The following is a 16,708-nucleotide window of genomic DNA, read 5'->3' on the forward strand; positions in this document are numbered from 1 at the left end:
CAGCCCGTCCACTTCTGGCCGAAGGAGCTCTGAGTTATGAACCGGAGCACATCAGGCTGCACCTTCCTCCCTTCGGCTTGGAAGGAGAATCGAAACTAAAGGCAAACTCTACAGCCCCACCCCATCAAACTACAGACAAGGAAGGCAGCTCGCCAGGATAACCGGGAGGCCATTCAGGCTGGCTGGTTTGCCTTGGTTGGATGGCTGAGGCCAAGCCTTCCTCTTTTTATGGTTAGCATCTGCATTTCTTTCCCACTGGTATTTTAAACTGTGCTCAACTTACAAAGGAATTTTAAAGGGAGATTGGAAGGAGAAACTGCTGAATTACAGTTGATATTCAAACTAAAGTCAATGCATTTACCTGGGCTGAATAAAGACCTTGCATTCATGGCCCATTACCAATGCTGATTTCTCCACGCCCATCTCTCCCCTGGACATCACAGACTCTTCTGCATACCACACCTAATCCCATCACGCCTGCTATTCACATTGACATACTGTTAACATTTACATGCTTGTCTGAATTCACTCTCCTCTACTTAAAGACAGATGGATTCACATTCTAGCTGTATCTGAAGAAGTGAGCTGTGGCTCACGAAAGCTCATATCCTACCAGAAAATATTTTTGTTAGTCTTTAAGGTGCTACTGGACTCTTGCCCTTTTTGACTACTGCAAACAGACTAACATGGCTACCCACTGTGAATTATCAACTTGCAATTGTTAGGCTGCTTTGGCAGTCCCTTTCTGGGCTGAAAGGTGGAGTAAAAACATTAGCAAAATTTAAAAAGGGCATGCTCCACAGGACACAGCTATGTATTGATATGGTAAACCAGAGGTTCGTGGGGGAAATAGAAACCCGAACTGTTATATCAAGAAAACAGTTTATTCTGGCAGCTGCGACCCAGAGGCCCTCATGGGCAGAAATCTCTGAGTCCCGATTATACTGGGGAAGAGATATTTATCCAAATTCAAGTTATGACGATGCATCAACAAGTTATGCATATCTGATTGTATTACAGACAGAAAGGCGACTCAGTACAGTTGCAGTTTCATCCAGTTTCTCCTATCGTTGTTTATCGGTCACTCTGACACTCCATGACTCTTAACCCACTTACTTAAAGCACACAGAGAGCAAGCCTGTATCTAGGTAGACATTCCTTCCCCCAGCTTCCCTAGCAGTCTGGATGCCAATTATTACCGGGAGATCTTTTGGGCCACTGTTACAGTATTTAGGAGAGGATCAATGATTAGGGTTGCCAACCTCCAGGTGCTAGCAACAAAAGTAATACCTATGCTGCAATGTATAAATACTAGAAAATGATACAGCAAAAGGCTCCAAAGTAATGGAATAAATTCACTATAATTCCTTCAATGTAATAACAATCACTCCATTAGTATAAATCATGTAAATTTTTAAGTGCATTAAATATTCCTATGTGTAACACAATATCAATCATTCATTCAAGTATAGAAAAGAGCAAGAGTCCAGTAGCACCTTAAAGACTAACAAAAATATTTTCTGGCAGGGTATGAGCTTTCGTGAGCCACAGCTCACTTCTTCAGATAGTGATCTGTGGCTCAAGAAAGCTCATACCCTGCCAGAAAATATTTTTGTTAGTCTTTAAGGTGCTACTGGACTCTTGCTCTTTTCTACTACTGCAGACAGACTAACACAGCTACCCACTGTGAATTATCATTCAAATATATTTCATTAGTGCAATAAATATTCCACAGATAGAGACAGTTAATTGCAGTACATGCTGCCAACATACACTAAATTAGTGCAAAACCATGTAACAATTCCAGACTACACCAAAAATCAATTTGTACTTACAGAATTGCAGATTACACTGTTAAAGCTGCTATGAGCTATACAAATGAAACGGGCATAAGTACTTGTCAAACCTCCAGGTGCTAGCTGGAGATCTCCTGCTATTACCACTGATCTCCAGCCTACAGAGATCAGTTCACCAATCTCTCCCCTGCCCAAACCCCACCCTCCTCAGGCTCTGCCCCAAAAACCTCCCACCGTGGTGAAAAGGGACCTGAGAACCTATCAATGTTGCACTGCCCCCTTACACTAGCCATTGAGCACAGCTCTTCAGCCCTTCCTTACTAGAGGAGGCTCACTTATGCCTCCACCCAGGGGTATGTGCATTGTACACAGAGACAAAGGACAGAGGGCTGTGTTGAGCCCTAAGCTAATACCCTCCTGCCAGGGACAGTCTGGGGCCCTGGGCAAAAGTCAAGGATGTGGCCCCAACACCCAGTGACAGTCTTAGCTATGAGGCAGCCTGGCCAATTGCTAGATCAGGCTATGGTTTGCTACCATGCTCAACTTAAAAGACAATAGCCAAACAGGATAGATACTAGGCATTTGTGGATTTTAACAAGCAGAATATAGAGGTGAAGTCCTTCCCCGCTGTTGCCTCCCTACCAGTGGTATTCCGAGGTGATTCTTCAGTCCCATTGGAGTTAGGGTTGTCAACCTCCAGGTGGTAAACAGAATACAAAGCAGCACGGAGGCTCAAATTGTAGCAAAATATATAACATACAAAAACCTTACATAATGCCAATGGGAATCCACAAGTGTAAATACAAATCCAATCAAGTGTAAAAACCAGCGGTATATACAAGTGTCACAAATAACACAAATCTAACAATAGAAGACAAGAAGTCCAATCCACAACATGTGTGCATAGCAAAGTAGAAGCACACAGCCCGTATGAAGCGTCAGGTCCAACGGAGCAGGAATGCGAATTCTAGATAATTAAGTGCGTTTTGAAGATCCTTCTTCAGCTTGTCCGTTGTTAATACACACGAAATATCAATCTTCCAATCATGAAATGGACGGATAAATCTGCAAACAGACCTCCAAGGGTTCAGTCTTACTCCTCTCCCTCACTAGCGGTCTTTAAGCAGAGGCTGGACAAGCACTTGTCAGGGATGCTCTAGGCCAGTGGTTCCCAAACTTTTCGGGCCACCGCCCCCTTGGTTCCAGAAACTAAACCCCACGCCTTACCCTATCCGACGGCACAGTTGAAGGGGCCCACCTCTAGCTCCCCCCTGCTGCCCCCTTGCCTCTTAGTGCCCCCTAGGTAATCCCACCGCCCCCCAGGGGGTGGTACTACCCACTTTGGGAACCACTGCTCTAGGATGATCCAGCATTGAGCAGGGGGTTGGGCTAGATGGCCTGTACGACCCCTTCCAACTCTATGTTACTATGAATAATTCCCCCTAGAGGATTAAACAGGCTGTTTTCTCCCCCCCACCCCCTGCCCATGTTTTTCCTTGACCCCTCTGTACACCACTGTCAGTCCTTATCAGACTGGTTTGGGTGCTTCTTTCTATTGGATAAATTGCAGAGTCATGTTTTTCTGCAGTGTGTGTGGGGGGTCCCCTGAGTACACAGACACTCCAGTTTTGCCTGTGAGTAGATCAGTTGTGCGGCTTTTGTCATCTGCACAGGGACTGTGAGATATGTGTGGGGAGGATGGCATAATCCTCAAACCGACATTCTTCCTTTTTTAAGTGTTGCCGAAACAAGAAACGTGAATGATCACAACACTACAGTGTATTTGCAATACCGGATACAAAATCAGCAGTTGTTCAGACGCCACACAATTAGAAAACTAGCCTCATTGCTCACAGCTCCCTGGAAATGTAAGCAGGTGACACAACATCACCACTGACCTGCCTAAGCTTTGCGTGTTTAAAAGCCCTTTCGTGGAAGAATATTGGAATATGATTTATTCTAGAGCTATTGCTCAAGGAATAGGTGAAAAGTTACCTTTCCCTCCACAAACGTTTCTTGTTAAAGCATGCAGACTTCCTTTTAAATGCCATAACCTCTACAAGATTAGTTTTTGCCAGATACTGGAAATGGAATCTAATTCCAAATAAAGAGGAGCGGTCGGAGAATCTAAAGGAATACGTAGCTAAGTAAACTAAACTTGCACGTTGCATGATAAAAGTTCCAAAAGTTTGATAAATGGAATGTTACCGGTATTCTGACTAGCATGGTGAAATGAACTTAGTAACGTCTATACGACTTGCTATTAGAATTGGAGACAAATGTGTAAAGCTTTGTAATCGACTTATCTTTTACTGAATACATTTTTAATTTACAAAAAAGCTTTTCCATTTTTTAACATCCAGCCTGATGAGCTCTAGAGAACTTGAACCTTGGGCACTAATTGGGAGATTATTTTAGTTGGTCCTAATAAGATGTATGACGGACCATTCACTTTTTTTTCAGACAGATCTAATGGGCGTATATTCCTGGCAACCGCTGAGAATCTGCTTCCATCAGCAGAACCTTACTTCAGCTTCCATTTTTGTCTTCAAGAGAACAGGGGCTTTGTCACAGAGCTGTGTTTGCCTTCGGTTTTGATTCTTGTTCAAGCAGAAAGTCTGTATGCTTCTCACTTTCCCATTCAGTTCTTGGGTACCAAGCAGTCTGGGAGACATTCAAAAAGGAACTAGTCCTGCCAGTCTCCGTAACTGATGCCTGTATGTTTTGGGGGTTCATTGCCTCTCCATTTTAGTGTGTATTAAAAATAATATGTTGTCATGAAGAGTCATAATATTTATAACAACTGAGGCACCGAAGCAAAAAGTGTCATAATATTTATAACAATTGAGGCACCGGAAGCAAGAACTACCAAAGAAGAAATTGAGTTGTTTAATTTTTTCTTAGTAGTATATAACTCTTGTGTTTGGGAGCCAGTGTGGTGTAGTGGTAACAGTATCGGACTAGGATCTGGGAGAGCCAGATTCGAATCCTTGCTCTGCCATGGAAGCTCGCTGGGGAACCTTGGGTCCGTCACGTGCTCCAAGTCTAATCTACCTCACAGGGCTGTTGTGAGGATAAAACAGAGGAGAGGAGAATGATGTAGAAGCAGCACTGGGTACCCTTTGATGAGAAAGGCGGAGTATAAATGAAGTAAATAAATAAATGAATTAATAAAAGAGCTGTTGGTCAAACAGTACTGAAACATCACAGCGTTCTCAGAGAAATACTGTTACAGAAAGGCATATACTCAGTTTAACCAAATTATCTTCAGAGTTTCCAGTCACCTCCAACTCAGCCTGACAGCGCCTGTTTTTTTATATATTTTTTATTTTTCTTCATTTAATATATCCATAAAAACAATATAATAATAATAATAAAGAGAAAGACAAATAGTATTTCTAATTGAACAATCAAATGACTTCCTCCTCTCCCTCTTCCGTCTAAAATTAAATTGTATAATCTTTTGCTAACGGAACTAATCCCTATATTATTTTAATTAATCTGTTCTTGTCGTATCCAACAATATAAAATCAATACCTAATATAAAAATTAATACAAAGTATGAATAAGGGATTAGATCAATGAGTATCCTTGAAATGGTCCCGTTAAAAAATAATTTTCACAGTACATTCTCCAAGCCTCCCATTCCCCCCCAAAATTGTTCATTATCATTCTGATTTATCAAAGCTGTAAGCTTCGCCATCTCGGTCAATTCCAGCATCTTTTTTATCCAGTCTTTTTTGTCTGGTATCTCAACTGTCTCTGACAGCGCCTGTTTGAGTGAAACTCCACATGGCAGAACCAACGTTAAGAGTTGATCAAATTGGCCAGGCGTTCCAGAAACAGCAATGCCGGGGTGGTCAGTCTATTTCTCCTTGAGAACAGTTGTCTTCGGCAACCTTATACATTTAACCAGTTTGTTCTCCCTGAGCCAGACCTCCAGACCCTCTCCATGGTCAGACCCTAAAAGGCCACTGTTGGGACTGACAGCTTCCTGTTTCATTCTTTCCCTCCAAATGGGCAGTTACGACCCATTCAAAACTTGGTGACAAGGGCTGGTACATGACTCAAAGGACAGGACAGCCATCCATCAGTCACATGTTGTGTCCCCCCCCCGAAAATGTATGCTTTTCCCTGCATTCATTTTAGTGGGGTCTGACAGACTCACTCCAATTACATTTTGTGTTAAAAGCCGTCAATTCCAACTCATGGCGACCCTATGAATCAATATCCTCCCAAATGTCCTATCTTTGAATCAATGAATCAGTGTCCTCCCAAATGTCCTATCTTTGAATCAATGAATCAATGTCCTCCCAAATGTCCTATCTTTGAATCAATGAATCAGTGTCCTCCCAAATGTCCTATCTTTGAATCAATGAATCAGTGTCCTCCCAAATGTCCTATCTTTGACAGCTTTGCTCAGATCTTGCACACTGAGGACTGGCTTCCTTTATTTTTTTAATATTTTTTTTATTTTCAAAAAGTAATAATTAATAACAAAAAAGAAAAAGGATAAATATAGGATACAATATAACATCATTTGATATTTTTAACAATTTCTATCCCTAATTGAGTCTAATTCAACTCTCTATCATCTGTACTATTTAATCATTTATAATAACCTATAAATTAGCTATATAAAAGTAATTTACATAACAACTTAGTATACATTATAATATTACATCCAAAAGAAAAGAAAAAGCAAAGTAGAATATAAAATATACCCACCATCCCCATCTCCTGTGAGTCACCCCCTCCTCCAGTGGTTGGCCTCCAGTGAAAGCTCTCTTAGATTATAATTATTCTGGGTTTTTTACCCTTTTCATTTATTTATTTTATTTACAATCCTTTCATCCTATTTTTAAAGTCAATTTTTGCCATTTTCCCACAATATACTTTATTGAGTCCATCCATCTCTTGTCGGGTCTCCCTCTTTTCCTGCTGCCCTCAACTTTTCCTGGCATGACTGTCTTTTCTAGTGACTCTTGTCTTCTCATAATATGACCAAAATATGATAGCCTTGGTATAGTCAATTACATTTTAGTGCTATGTAAATAAAACCCTCCAGTTTAAACTTAAACAGTGAGCAGTGGAAGGAGCTGAAGACCACAAAACAAGCACCCCCCATTTATAAGATGATATATGAAGCGGAACAGGTTATGGAGAAATTGTTACCTCGTTCGTACCCTTTGGAGATAAAAGATGGAGGGGGGTAATACTGATTTTTTAAAAAAAGAATTATACTATTATGGGGCACACATCCCTTGTTAATGTTCAAAGCAGAGGGAGTTCCACAGAACTGCCAGCATAGATCACGGCAGCCGTTTTGTGGTTCATTGCCCGGTTCAAGGCAAAGGCAGACATTTTGATCGCTGATCAATGCTACAGAATGTCCAACACAGAGGCAGATCTTATTGAAAGCTAAACACATGGGACATAACTGAGAAGTGAGGAAGACCCAACAAGAGATGGATTGACTCAATAAAGGAAGCCACAGCCCTCAATTTGCAAGATCTGAGCAAGGCTGTCAAAGACAGGACATTTTGGAGGACTTTCATTCATAGGGTCGCCATGAGTCGGAAGCGACTTGACGGCACTTAACACACACACAATTGAGAAGTGAGGGATATTTCTGGTGACCAACTCTGGCTTGTTCAAAAACAGGGTTCCATGTAGAGAAAATTAACAGAAAGAAATCCTTTTGCCCAACCAGCTGCTGCCGCCTTTGGCTGACCTCAAGCCACCAACTCAGTTTGGTGTAGAGTTTGTCCCCGCTGCCACCAAACAAATCAAGGGCCATAATCCAGGGTTGTTCCTCAAGTGGAAATACTATTCTAGGCAGCAGGGCTGTTTCTGAGCAGATGGGGGATATATCAGTGTGTCCCATCCAGGCTATAAAACCCAAGGGCATCTGACACCCTCTTGGAAAGAAGACCTCCCCCCCCCATTCTGTGCTATTCCACCCTTTGCAGACTACCTTTTTTCCAGAACGGGGCTGGAACTCATAAGGAAAGTCACACAGGCTGACAACGGTCCTTGAGAAAAGATCCCTCTCATTCAAAAAAATGGGAGGGGATTGGGCAAGGGTGGGAGAACGTAAGAAATGCCAGGCTGGATCAGACCAAGGCCCATCGAGTCCAGCAGTCTGTTCACACAGTGGCCAACCAGGCGCCTCTAGGAAGTCCACAAGCAAGACGGCTGCAGCAGCATTGTCCTCCCTGTGTTCCACAGCACCTAATAGAATAGGCATGCCCCTCTGATACTGTGGCGAATAGGTATGCATCATGATTAGTATCCATTTTGACTAGTATCCATGAATAGCCCTCTCCTCCATGAACATGTCCACGCCCCTCTTAAAGTCTTCCAAGTTGGCAGCTGTCACCACATCCTGGGGCAGGGAGTTCCGCAATTTATGCGTTGTGTGAAGAAAGACTTCCTTTCCTGTTTTGAATCTCTCACCCTCCATCTTCAGCAGATGACCCCACCTTCCAGTATTATGAGAGAGGAACCATGTAGTTAGGCAGAGCAGCGTTAGAAGAAATGTCAAACTAACATTTTGGCTGCGGCTGCTCTGTCCAACGGTTTAAAAGGTCTCCCAAGTGCAAAACATTTTTTTTAAAAACGTAGACATGAATACAGAAGTCACTTCTGTCTCCAATCGGGAAGTTTTCTGACAAAAATAGGTGGCATGCATAAAGCTGCAGTCTAGACCTGTGGAACCTTTCAGTTTAGCTTCCAACCAAGTCCTGGAGTTGGAGGTCTTACTCTTGAAATATGCTTGCTAGGTGCCATCCAGCCACGACAAAGCACTTTTCAATCCCGTGGATTCCAAGAAGAGAGAGCATGCTTTTAGGCCATTTATGCATGGGAAGTTTTGCCTTGGATTTGCCACTCTTTAGATGCACATTTTCTCCATCCATGTTCTCAAAATTCAACAATAAGCCCCCCTGAAGAGTTTTGAGAATTCGGATGGGGAAAACGTGCATCTAAAGAGTGGCAAAACTTCCCACGCATAAATGGCCTAAAAGCACCCACTCTCTTCTTGGAACCCACGGGATTGAAAAGTGCTTTGTCGCGGCTGGATGCTGCCTAGCAAGCATATTTCAATTGAATTGAAATTGAATTGACAAAATTTGCATCTAGAGAGTGGCAAATCCAAGGCAAACTTCCCATACATAAATGGCCTAAAAGCATGCTCTCTCTTCTTGGAACCCACGGGACTGAAAAGTGCTTTGTCGCGGCTGGATGCCACCGAGCAAGCATATTTCAATTGAATTGAAATTGAATTGACAAAATTTGCATCTGGAGAGCGGCAAATCCAAGGCAAAACCTCCCGTGCGTCAATGTCAGTTCCCCATCCAAAGCAGTTGGCAGCCAATTGGTTCGCCGCTGGTTGCAACGCGCCCCTAGCAGTTTGATTCTCACCCACCTCCACCGGCTTCCCTGTAGGGCAGCGGTTCCCAACCTTTTTTTTGACCAGGGACCACTAGGACTTTTTTGTTCAGTGCAGGGACCCCAAGGTTCAACATAAAGATTCCGAGAATCTGAAAATAAACTTGAATCCTAACTGTCAGTTGAACATTCAACTTCGAATAATAGTTGAATGTATATATTTTTATAATAGAGAACTTTTAATTGAAAATATTAATTCATTGTGGGTTTATCACTTTGTTTTGCGGACCTTAATTTAGTTCTCGCGGACCCCTGGGGGTCCATGGGCCCCTGGTTGGGAACCAGTGGTTTAGACTTTTGCTCAGCCTTCTTCCCCTTGCGGAACCCTTGCAATCCTATTCCCGTCTCAGGGAACCCCAGTAAAGAAGTAGGATCCTTTCATCATAGTTGGTGGACCTGTGAAAAAGCTAAGAAATTTTGGGAGATGAGACCCAATGAAATAAGATTGACTCTACAACAAAATATTACAAAAACACCTGTAACGATGTTATTAAGTATGATACCGGACACTATATTTACTCATCGGATTTTTTTGATGTATGCCACCGCAGCGGCTCGAGGGATATATGCAGCTAAATGGAAAACTGACGAGATACTGACCAAAAAAAGACTGGTTAAATAAGATGCTAGAACGGACAGAGATGGCGAAACTAACAGCCTTGATAAATCAGACCGATAATGTACAATTTATGGGGGAATGGGAGACGTGGAGAACTTACTGTGAAAATCAATTTCTAATGGGTCCATTTAAAGGATATTCTTTGATTTAATCTTCATATATACTTTGTACTACGATTATATTAAGTTGTTAATTAATATATCTTTACCAAGATAAGATATTTACACTAAGTAAATAATACGAGGATTAATTTTGGTAGCAAGAGTATATACAAGTTATATTTCGAGGGAAGGGAGTGAAGGGGAAGTCAGGGAACCCCAGTAAAGAAGTAGGATCCTTTCATCATAGTTGGTGGACCTGTGAAAAAGCTAAGAAATTTTGGGAGATGAGACCCAACGAAATAAGATTGACTCTACAACAAAATATTACAAAAAAGCCTGAAATGATGTTATTAAGTATGATACCGGACACTGTATTTGCTCATCGCATTTTTCTGATGTATGCCACCGCAGCAGCTCGAGGGATATAGGCAGCTAAAGGGAAAACTTTTGTTTCGCGGACCTTAATTTCGTTCTCGCGGTTGGGAACCAGTGCTGTAGGGCAAGAAGCCTTTTCGGGGTGGGGGGAACCAAGCAAGCCGCCGGAGCCTCGCTCTCCGACGGGGGCTCCTTCCGACCCCCCCCCCTTGTCCCTGCCCCGCCGGCTCTTACCTGACCCGGCACCTGCCCAGGAGGTTGAGCTTGCAGAGGTGGAGGCGATCGCAGCCGAGGCACTCCCGCTGCGGGCAGAGGCGCACCGCCGAGACGGCCAAGACCCAGCGCGAGGAGGGGTCGCCCGCGCCCCCGGGCTCCGGGGTCAGCAGGAAACGCTCGGGGGCCCCCTGCTCCAGGATCTGGCGCAGCTGCTGCGCGGAGAGGCCGGGCAGGTGGCTGGGCAGCTGGCCGTACTGCAGGCGGCCCCCGTGGCCGCACAGCACCTTGGCCAGGAAGGCGCACACCGCCGGGTCCGCCATCGCCGCTGCTGCGGGGGAGAAACGAAAGCGAAGGCAGGCGGGCAGGCGGGCGGGCGGTGCTTGGGCGAGCCCCCGCCCCGGCTGGGAGGCCAAGCCGCGCAGGCCAATGCAACAAACGCAGGAGTCTCCTTCCCGGGGGCTGTGCATTCATTCCCTCCAGGGCAGGGTTGCCAATGAGACAGCAAGGTAGACTTCCCCTGACTATGGAAGATCCACTGACTTAGCAATTGGTAACCATCTCTTTTCCTTTCTGTAAATGTATTAGGACAGCAAGGGGATAGCTTGTTGCTGGGCGGGATATCTCCGTGTGTGTCTGTGTGCTAGTAGCTGGGGCAAGAGTCACAGAGGGTTACAGGAAACCATAACAAGAACTGGGTGAAACTGTTCCCCTACTGCCGCCTCTATGTCTGTAGTGCTTATCAGCGTTACCCTGAATGTTGATGGGTTGTCGCATCTTGAATTTGGATACATCTCTCTCCCTCAGTACAATCGGGACTCAGAGATTTCTGCCCATTGTGAGTCAGCAGCTGCAAATAAACTGTTTTCTTGAAATAACGATCTCAGGTCTCTCTCTCTCCCCACGAACCCCCGGTTTACCACAACACCAACCTCCAGGGGGTCAACCATCCAAACAAAGTGTGGATAGAAAAATCATCCAATCCTAATGGTGTGTGTTAAGTGCCGTCAAGTCGCTTCCAACTCCTGGCGACCCTATGAATGAAAGTCCTCCAAAATGTCCTATCTTGGACAGCCTTGCTCAGCTCTTGCAAACTGAGGGCTGTGGCTTCCTTTATTGAGTCCGTCCACCTCTTGTTGGGTCTTCCTCTTTTCCTGCTGCCCTCAACTTTTCCTAGCATGACTGTCTTTTCCAGGTAGAAGGTAGAAGGTAGTTGAAGGTAGAAAACAAATTCCATAGCAAACAAAAGGAAGTATATTACCGGTATTTGGACAAAAATTGCTCTCATACACTCACAATAGGCAAGACTGCGTTTGTGTTGTGTGTTAAGTGCCGTCAAGTCGCTTCCGACTCATGGCGACCCTATGAATGAAAGTCTTCCCAAATGTCCTGTCTTGGACAGCCTTGCTCAGCTCTTGCAAACTGAAGGCTGTTTAAACCCGCCAAGAAAATACAACAGATGCTACGATCAGCAAAAGACAAAAAGAGACCCCCCTCACCTCTGCAGGAGTATATCCTATACCTTGCAGCTGTGGACAAGTTTACTTCGGGACCACAGAACGCAGCATACAAACAAGGATAAAAGAACATGAAAGGTACTTCAGGCCAACCTGAGACATCAGCAGTGGCTGAACATGGACTGACCCAAACAGGACACAGGGTCTTATTCCAAGACACTGAAAGACTGGATAATTCTACCAACTATTTTATCAGATTGCACAGAGAAGCCATTGAAATTCATAAACATCAGCACAACTTTAACAGAAAAGAAGAGAGTTTAAGAATGAATAAGGCTTGGCTTCCTGTCTTGAAAACCTCCAGACTAACAAAGACTACAGTCCACAATAGCCATGCGGATTAGCCTTGGATTCCACATGTTAACAGATCACTTCAGGATACAATGGTTCCATATTAACATACCACACCCTCATTAGCACATTATCTTGATACTTACAGGACAATGATTAGCACATTACCTTTGATACTTTTTGCAGGACAATGATTCAGCTCAACCCCAACCCCTTTCTGACTATATATTACTCTTCCTACACACTTGACACTGAGAGACACTGTCCTTCAGGGTTACTCCTCTGAAGATGCCTGCCACAGCTGCTGGCGAAACATCAGGAAAGAAAATACCAAGACCACGGTCACACAGCCTGGATAACCTACAACCGTGTTGGCGAACCTATGGCACGCGTGCCACTTCCGGCACGCGTAGCCCTCTTTGCTGGCACGCGTGGGTGAGCTCCAAAAGGTCTCCTGGGTCGTCTGTGCCCCTCCCTCTCTCAGCTGAGCTCCCCCCCCCACCGTGCGTGCGTCGGCGGGTCAGCTTCCTGCCTCGCACGCAGGCGGCTGGCTTCTTCCTCTTCCCCCCCTCTTGCCCCGCAACAGCTGATAGGCGGTGGGGAGGCCAGCAGCAACGAAGCGGGGCCTCCTCCTCTAGGCTCCAGCAGCAGCTCCTTCTCACTGCCTTCCTCCTCCTTGTCCCCCTCAGGCGGCTCCCAGCAGGCCAGCTCCAGGCTGCCGCCGCCATCGTCGTCCTCCTCAGGCGCCTCTCCCCCTGCCGTTTTCGCCCGCCTCCTCCTCCTCCTCTGGGTCCTCGTGGAGGGCCAGGCGGCCCCTCAACAGCCGCACGTCCACCGGAGAAAGGCCTGCCATCTCCCGCCGTCCTCCCCCTCTCCCCCGTTCGCGCTCATCCCTGACTCCTGCGGTAAGCTTGTGGGGTAGCCGGAGCCACGCTCGAGTCCTCCGGCTTGGGCGTGGCTGCGTGGCCTCTGCCTTCTCCCTCCCCGCCCCCTAAGGTCGCCCACAGGCTGGCGGGGTCGCAAGTGTTGGCGCGCTCGCCCTCGCCGCCCCCTCCTCCCCTGCCCCCGACAGCAGGTGCCTAATGCCACTGCGCCGGGGCCCAACGTCTCCGCCGTCCCGTGCTGTCACCTCGCTGCCTCCCCAGAGCTGCCGGTAAGGGGGGGGGGAGAACTTCAGGTGTGCATCCTGGAGCAAGTCCTGGGTGGGGCTTGAGGCCCGACCCAGGACACTTCCTTCCTTCCTTACATCCTTTCTTCCCCAGTTCCTTCCTTCTCTTTCCTTTTCCAGTTCCTTCCTACCTTCCTTCCTCTCTTTCTTTCTTCCTCTCTTTCTTTCTTTCTTTCTTTCTTCCTTTCTTTCTTTCTTTCTTTCTTTCTTTCTTTCTTTCTCTTTCTTTCTTTCTTTCTTTCTTTCTTTCTTTCTTTCTTTCTTTCTTTCTTTCTTTCTTTCTTTCTTTCTTTCTTTCCCTCCCCCTTTCTTTCTTCCTACATTCCCCAGTTCCTTCCTTCTCTTTCCTCTCCCAGTTCCTTCCTTTCTCCATCCCTCCCCCTTCCCCTACTAGGGCTGCCAACCTCCAGGTGGTGGCTGGAGACCTGGCAACCCTAGCAATAATGACCAGTATTCAGGTTAAATTGCTGTATTGGCACTTGGCGATAAATAAGTGGGTTTTGGGTTGCAGTTTGGGCACTCGGTCTCTAAAAGGTTCGCCATCACTGACCTACAAGAACCAAAGACGCAGGAGTCTCCCTCCTGGAGGCTGTGCATTCCCACTAGGGTAGTCAACCATACAAACTGTGACAGTACCCCAGAGATCTCCCGGTAATAACTGGCTTCCAGACTGCCAAGAAAGGAATTTCTGCCTAGCTACAAATTAAGTGCCTATAAACTTCATTTATGGGAAAACATATATTGTCGAAGGCTTTCACGGTCAGAGTTCATTGGTTCTTGTCGGTTATCCCGGCTGTGTGACCGTGGTCTTGGTATTTTCTTTCCTGACGTTTCGCCAGCAGCTGGGGCAGGCATCCTCTGAAGATGCCTGCCCCAGCTGCTGGCGAAACGTCAGGAAAGAAAATACCAAGACCACGTTCACACAGCCCGGATAACCTACAAGAACCAAAAAACATATATTCTTTCACATGTATGTACCCTCATAGCTTTATGAGGTGCTATGCTCAAGTATAAGGGCATAGCATCAGGCACACATATATTCTGCTCACATATGTAAAGGCAATGCCCCATGTATAAGGGGCAAGAAAACTAATCTTTGGTTCATATTCACTAGTGTGTGAATATAAATTAGCATAAGCTGGCAGCCATTGCTATCAGGTGTCAGTGATCTCATCCTGCAGGCCTGGTACAACCAGGCTCCTTAAAAAGGCCTAAAACCCAGTGATTTAAGACACCAGAAGTGTCAGAAAGGAAGTTTCGGTTCTTCATGTAGCCACTTAAATTCCCTCCTCAAACCACACTGATAGGCCTATGCTAATCCAACATTGGGTCTTTGTGTCCAACATTGGGTCTTTGTGTATCTATGCTCTATATTACGTATATTGTAACACCCCTAACCAAAGGTTATAAATGTTGTGGCAATCCTTTGTTCTGGTGTGCTAGCTGTCGTGCGCATTTGGGAAGCTCCCACCCGGTATGTATTATTAAGCTTAATAAACAAACTGCTTTGAATTATCAACCTCTTCCTGTGTTATGGTTATTGGGACTTAATACTATAACGCAGGCGCATCACAAGCCTGCTCTGTGCACTGGGTAACTGGGCTAAGACTCATGGAGTGTCAGAGTGACCGATAAACAATGATAGGAGAAACTGGATGAAACTGCAACTGTACTGAGTCACCTTTCTGTCTGTAATACAATCAGATATGCATAACTTGTTGATGTATCGTCATAACTTGAATTTGGATAAATATCTCTTCCCCAGTATAATCGGGACTCAGAGATTTCTGCCCATTAGGGTCTCTGAGTCAGCAGCTGCAAATAAACTGTTTTCTTGATAACGATCTTGGGTCTCCCTCTCCCCCGCGAACCCCTGTTTTACTGCAACATTACAAAGTGTAGATAGAAAAATCATCCAATCCTAATTACATATATACAAAAAATGCTCATTAGTTAAAATGGATACTAGTCATGCTGCATACTCTATTCTCTCTAGTATCAGAGGAGTATGCCTATTAGTTCAGTTCAGATACCTGTTTGTTGGCATATCCAACATGCATCCAAGTACAGTAAGGACATAACATATTACAAGGAAGAGCAAATTGCCATCACACCAACAAAAAAATTAGCCACAATTTCTATGATTTTAGGGTCCTGGTTATTAAGAAGGGTGAAAACCTTTGAACAGTTAGAAAATCCCTCCGACTGAATCAGACTAGTATTTAAGAGTTTTAATCGTAATCTGTGATACAGAGGGCACCGAAGAAGAACATGTTGAATTGTTTCCATCTCTTCCATAGAGCAAGGGGACAGTCTATCGGGAAGGGGGACACCAGTATAACGGCCAGTTAGTAAGGCTGATGGTATGCCTATTATATTAGGTGCTTTGGAACACAGGCAGGACGGTGCTGCTGCTGCAGTCATCTTGTTTGTGGCTTCCTAGAGGCACCTGGTTGGCCACTATGTGAACAGACTGCTGGACTTGAGGGACCTTGGTCTGATCCAGTAGGGCCTTTCTTATGTCTTGTGTGAATTTATAAATTTCTGGCTTCACCATGGTCCACATACTGGTACCACCGGGAAGAGTCCCACCCTCAAGGTAGAAGGGAATATGGCCGTTTCGAAGTCTTCTTCAGTCCCGCTTCAAATCATTTTTCAATACACGCTTTCCAGCTTACAAATTTCCAGTATAAAGGTAACAGCAACAATCTTCTTACATCAGGATGGCTTGCTAGTTCCTCATCAGGATACCCAAAGTACATCGTCGTCATGCGGACCATGGTGAAGACAGAAATTTATAAATTCTCACAAGACCTATGAGAATTTTTTGTATATATGTAATGAGTACCCAGCTTGCTGGGGGTAAAGGGAAGATGACTGGGGAAGGCACTGGCAAACCACCCCGCAAACAAAGTCTGCCTAGTAAACGTCGGGATGTGACGTCACCCCATGGGTCAGGAATGACCCTGTGCTTGCACAGGGGACCTTTACCTATTTAATAGATGCCTGTTGAATGTGGGAATTCTGACAAGAGTAGGGTTGTGAACATGAGAAGAGCCCTGCTGGATCAGACCAGTAGTCCCATCTAGTCCAGCATCCTGTCTCACACAGTGGCCGGTCAGTTCCACTGGAGGTCCAGCGGCGGGGCATTGAGGCTGAGGGCTTCCACTGATGTT

General features: G+C 45.2%; 1 protein-coding gene across 1 annotated transcript in view; it reads right to left on the reverse strand.

Moving 5' to 3' along the window:
- Nucleotides 1–10,879, reverse strand: part of LOC130488990 (zinc finger CCCH-type antiviral protein 1-like) — a 38,849-nt gene extending 27,970 nt beyond the window's left edge. Inside the window, exon 1 of the mRNA XM_056862692.1 lies at nt 10,578–10,879. Within this exon, the coding sequence (XP_056718670.1) occupies nt 10,578–10,879 (302 nt within the window). The remainder of the gene's footprint in view (nt 1–10,577) is intronic.
- Between the last annotated feature and the right edge of the window lie 5,829 nt (nt 10,880–16,708).

Source organism: Euleptes europaea, chromosome 17 (assembly GCF_029931775.1).
Source record: "Euleptes europaea isolate rEulEur1 chromosome 17, rEulEur1.hap1, whole genome shotgun sequence".
NCBI lineage: Eukaryota > Metazoa > Chordata > Lepidosauria > Squamata > Sphaerodactylidae > Euleptes > Euleptes europaea.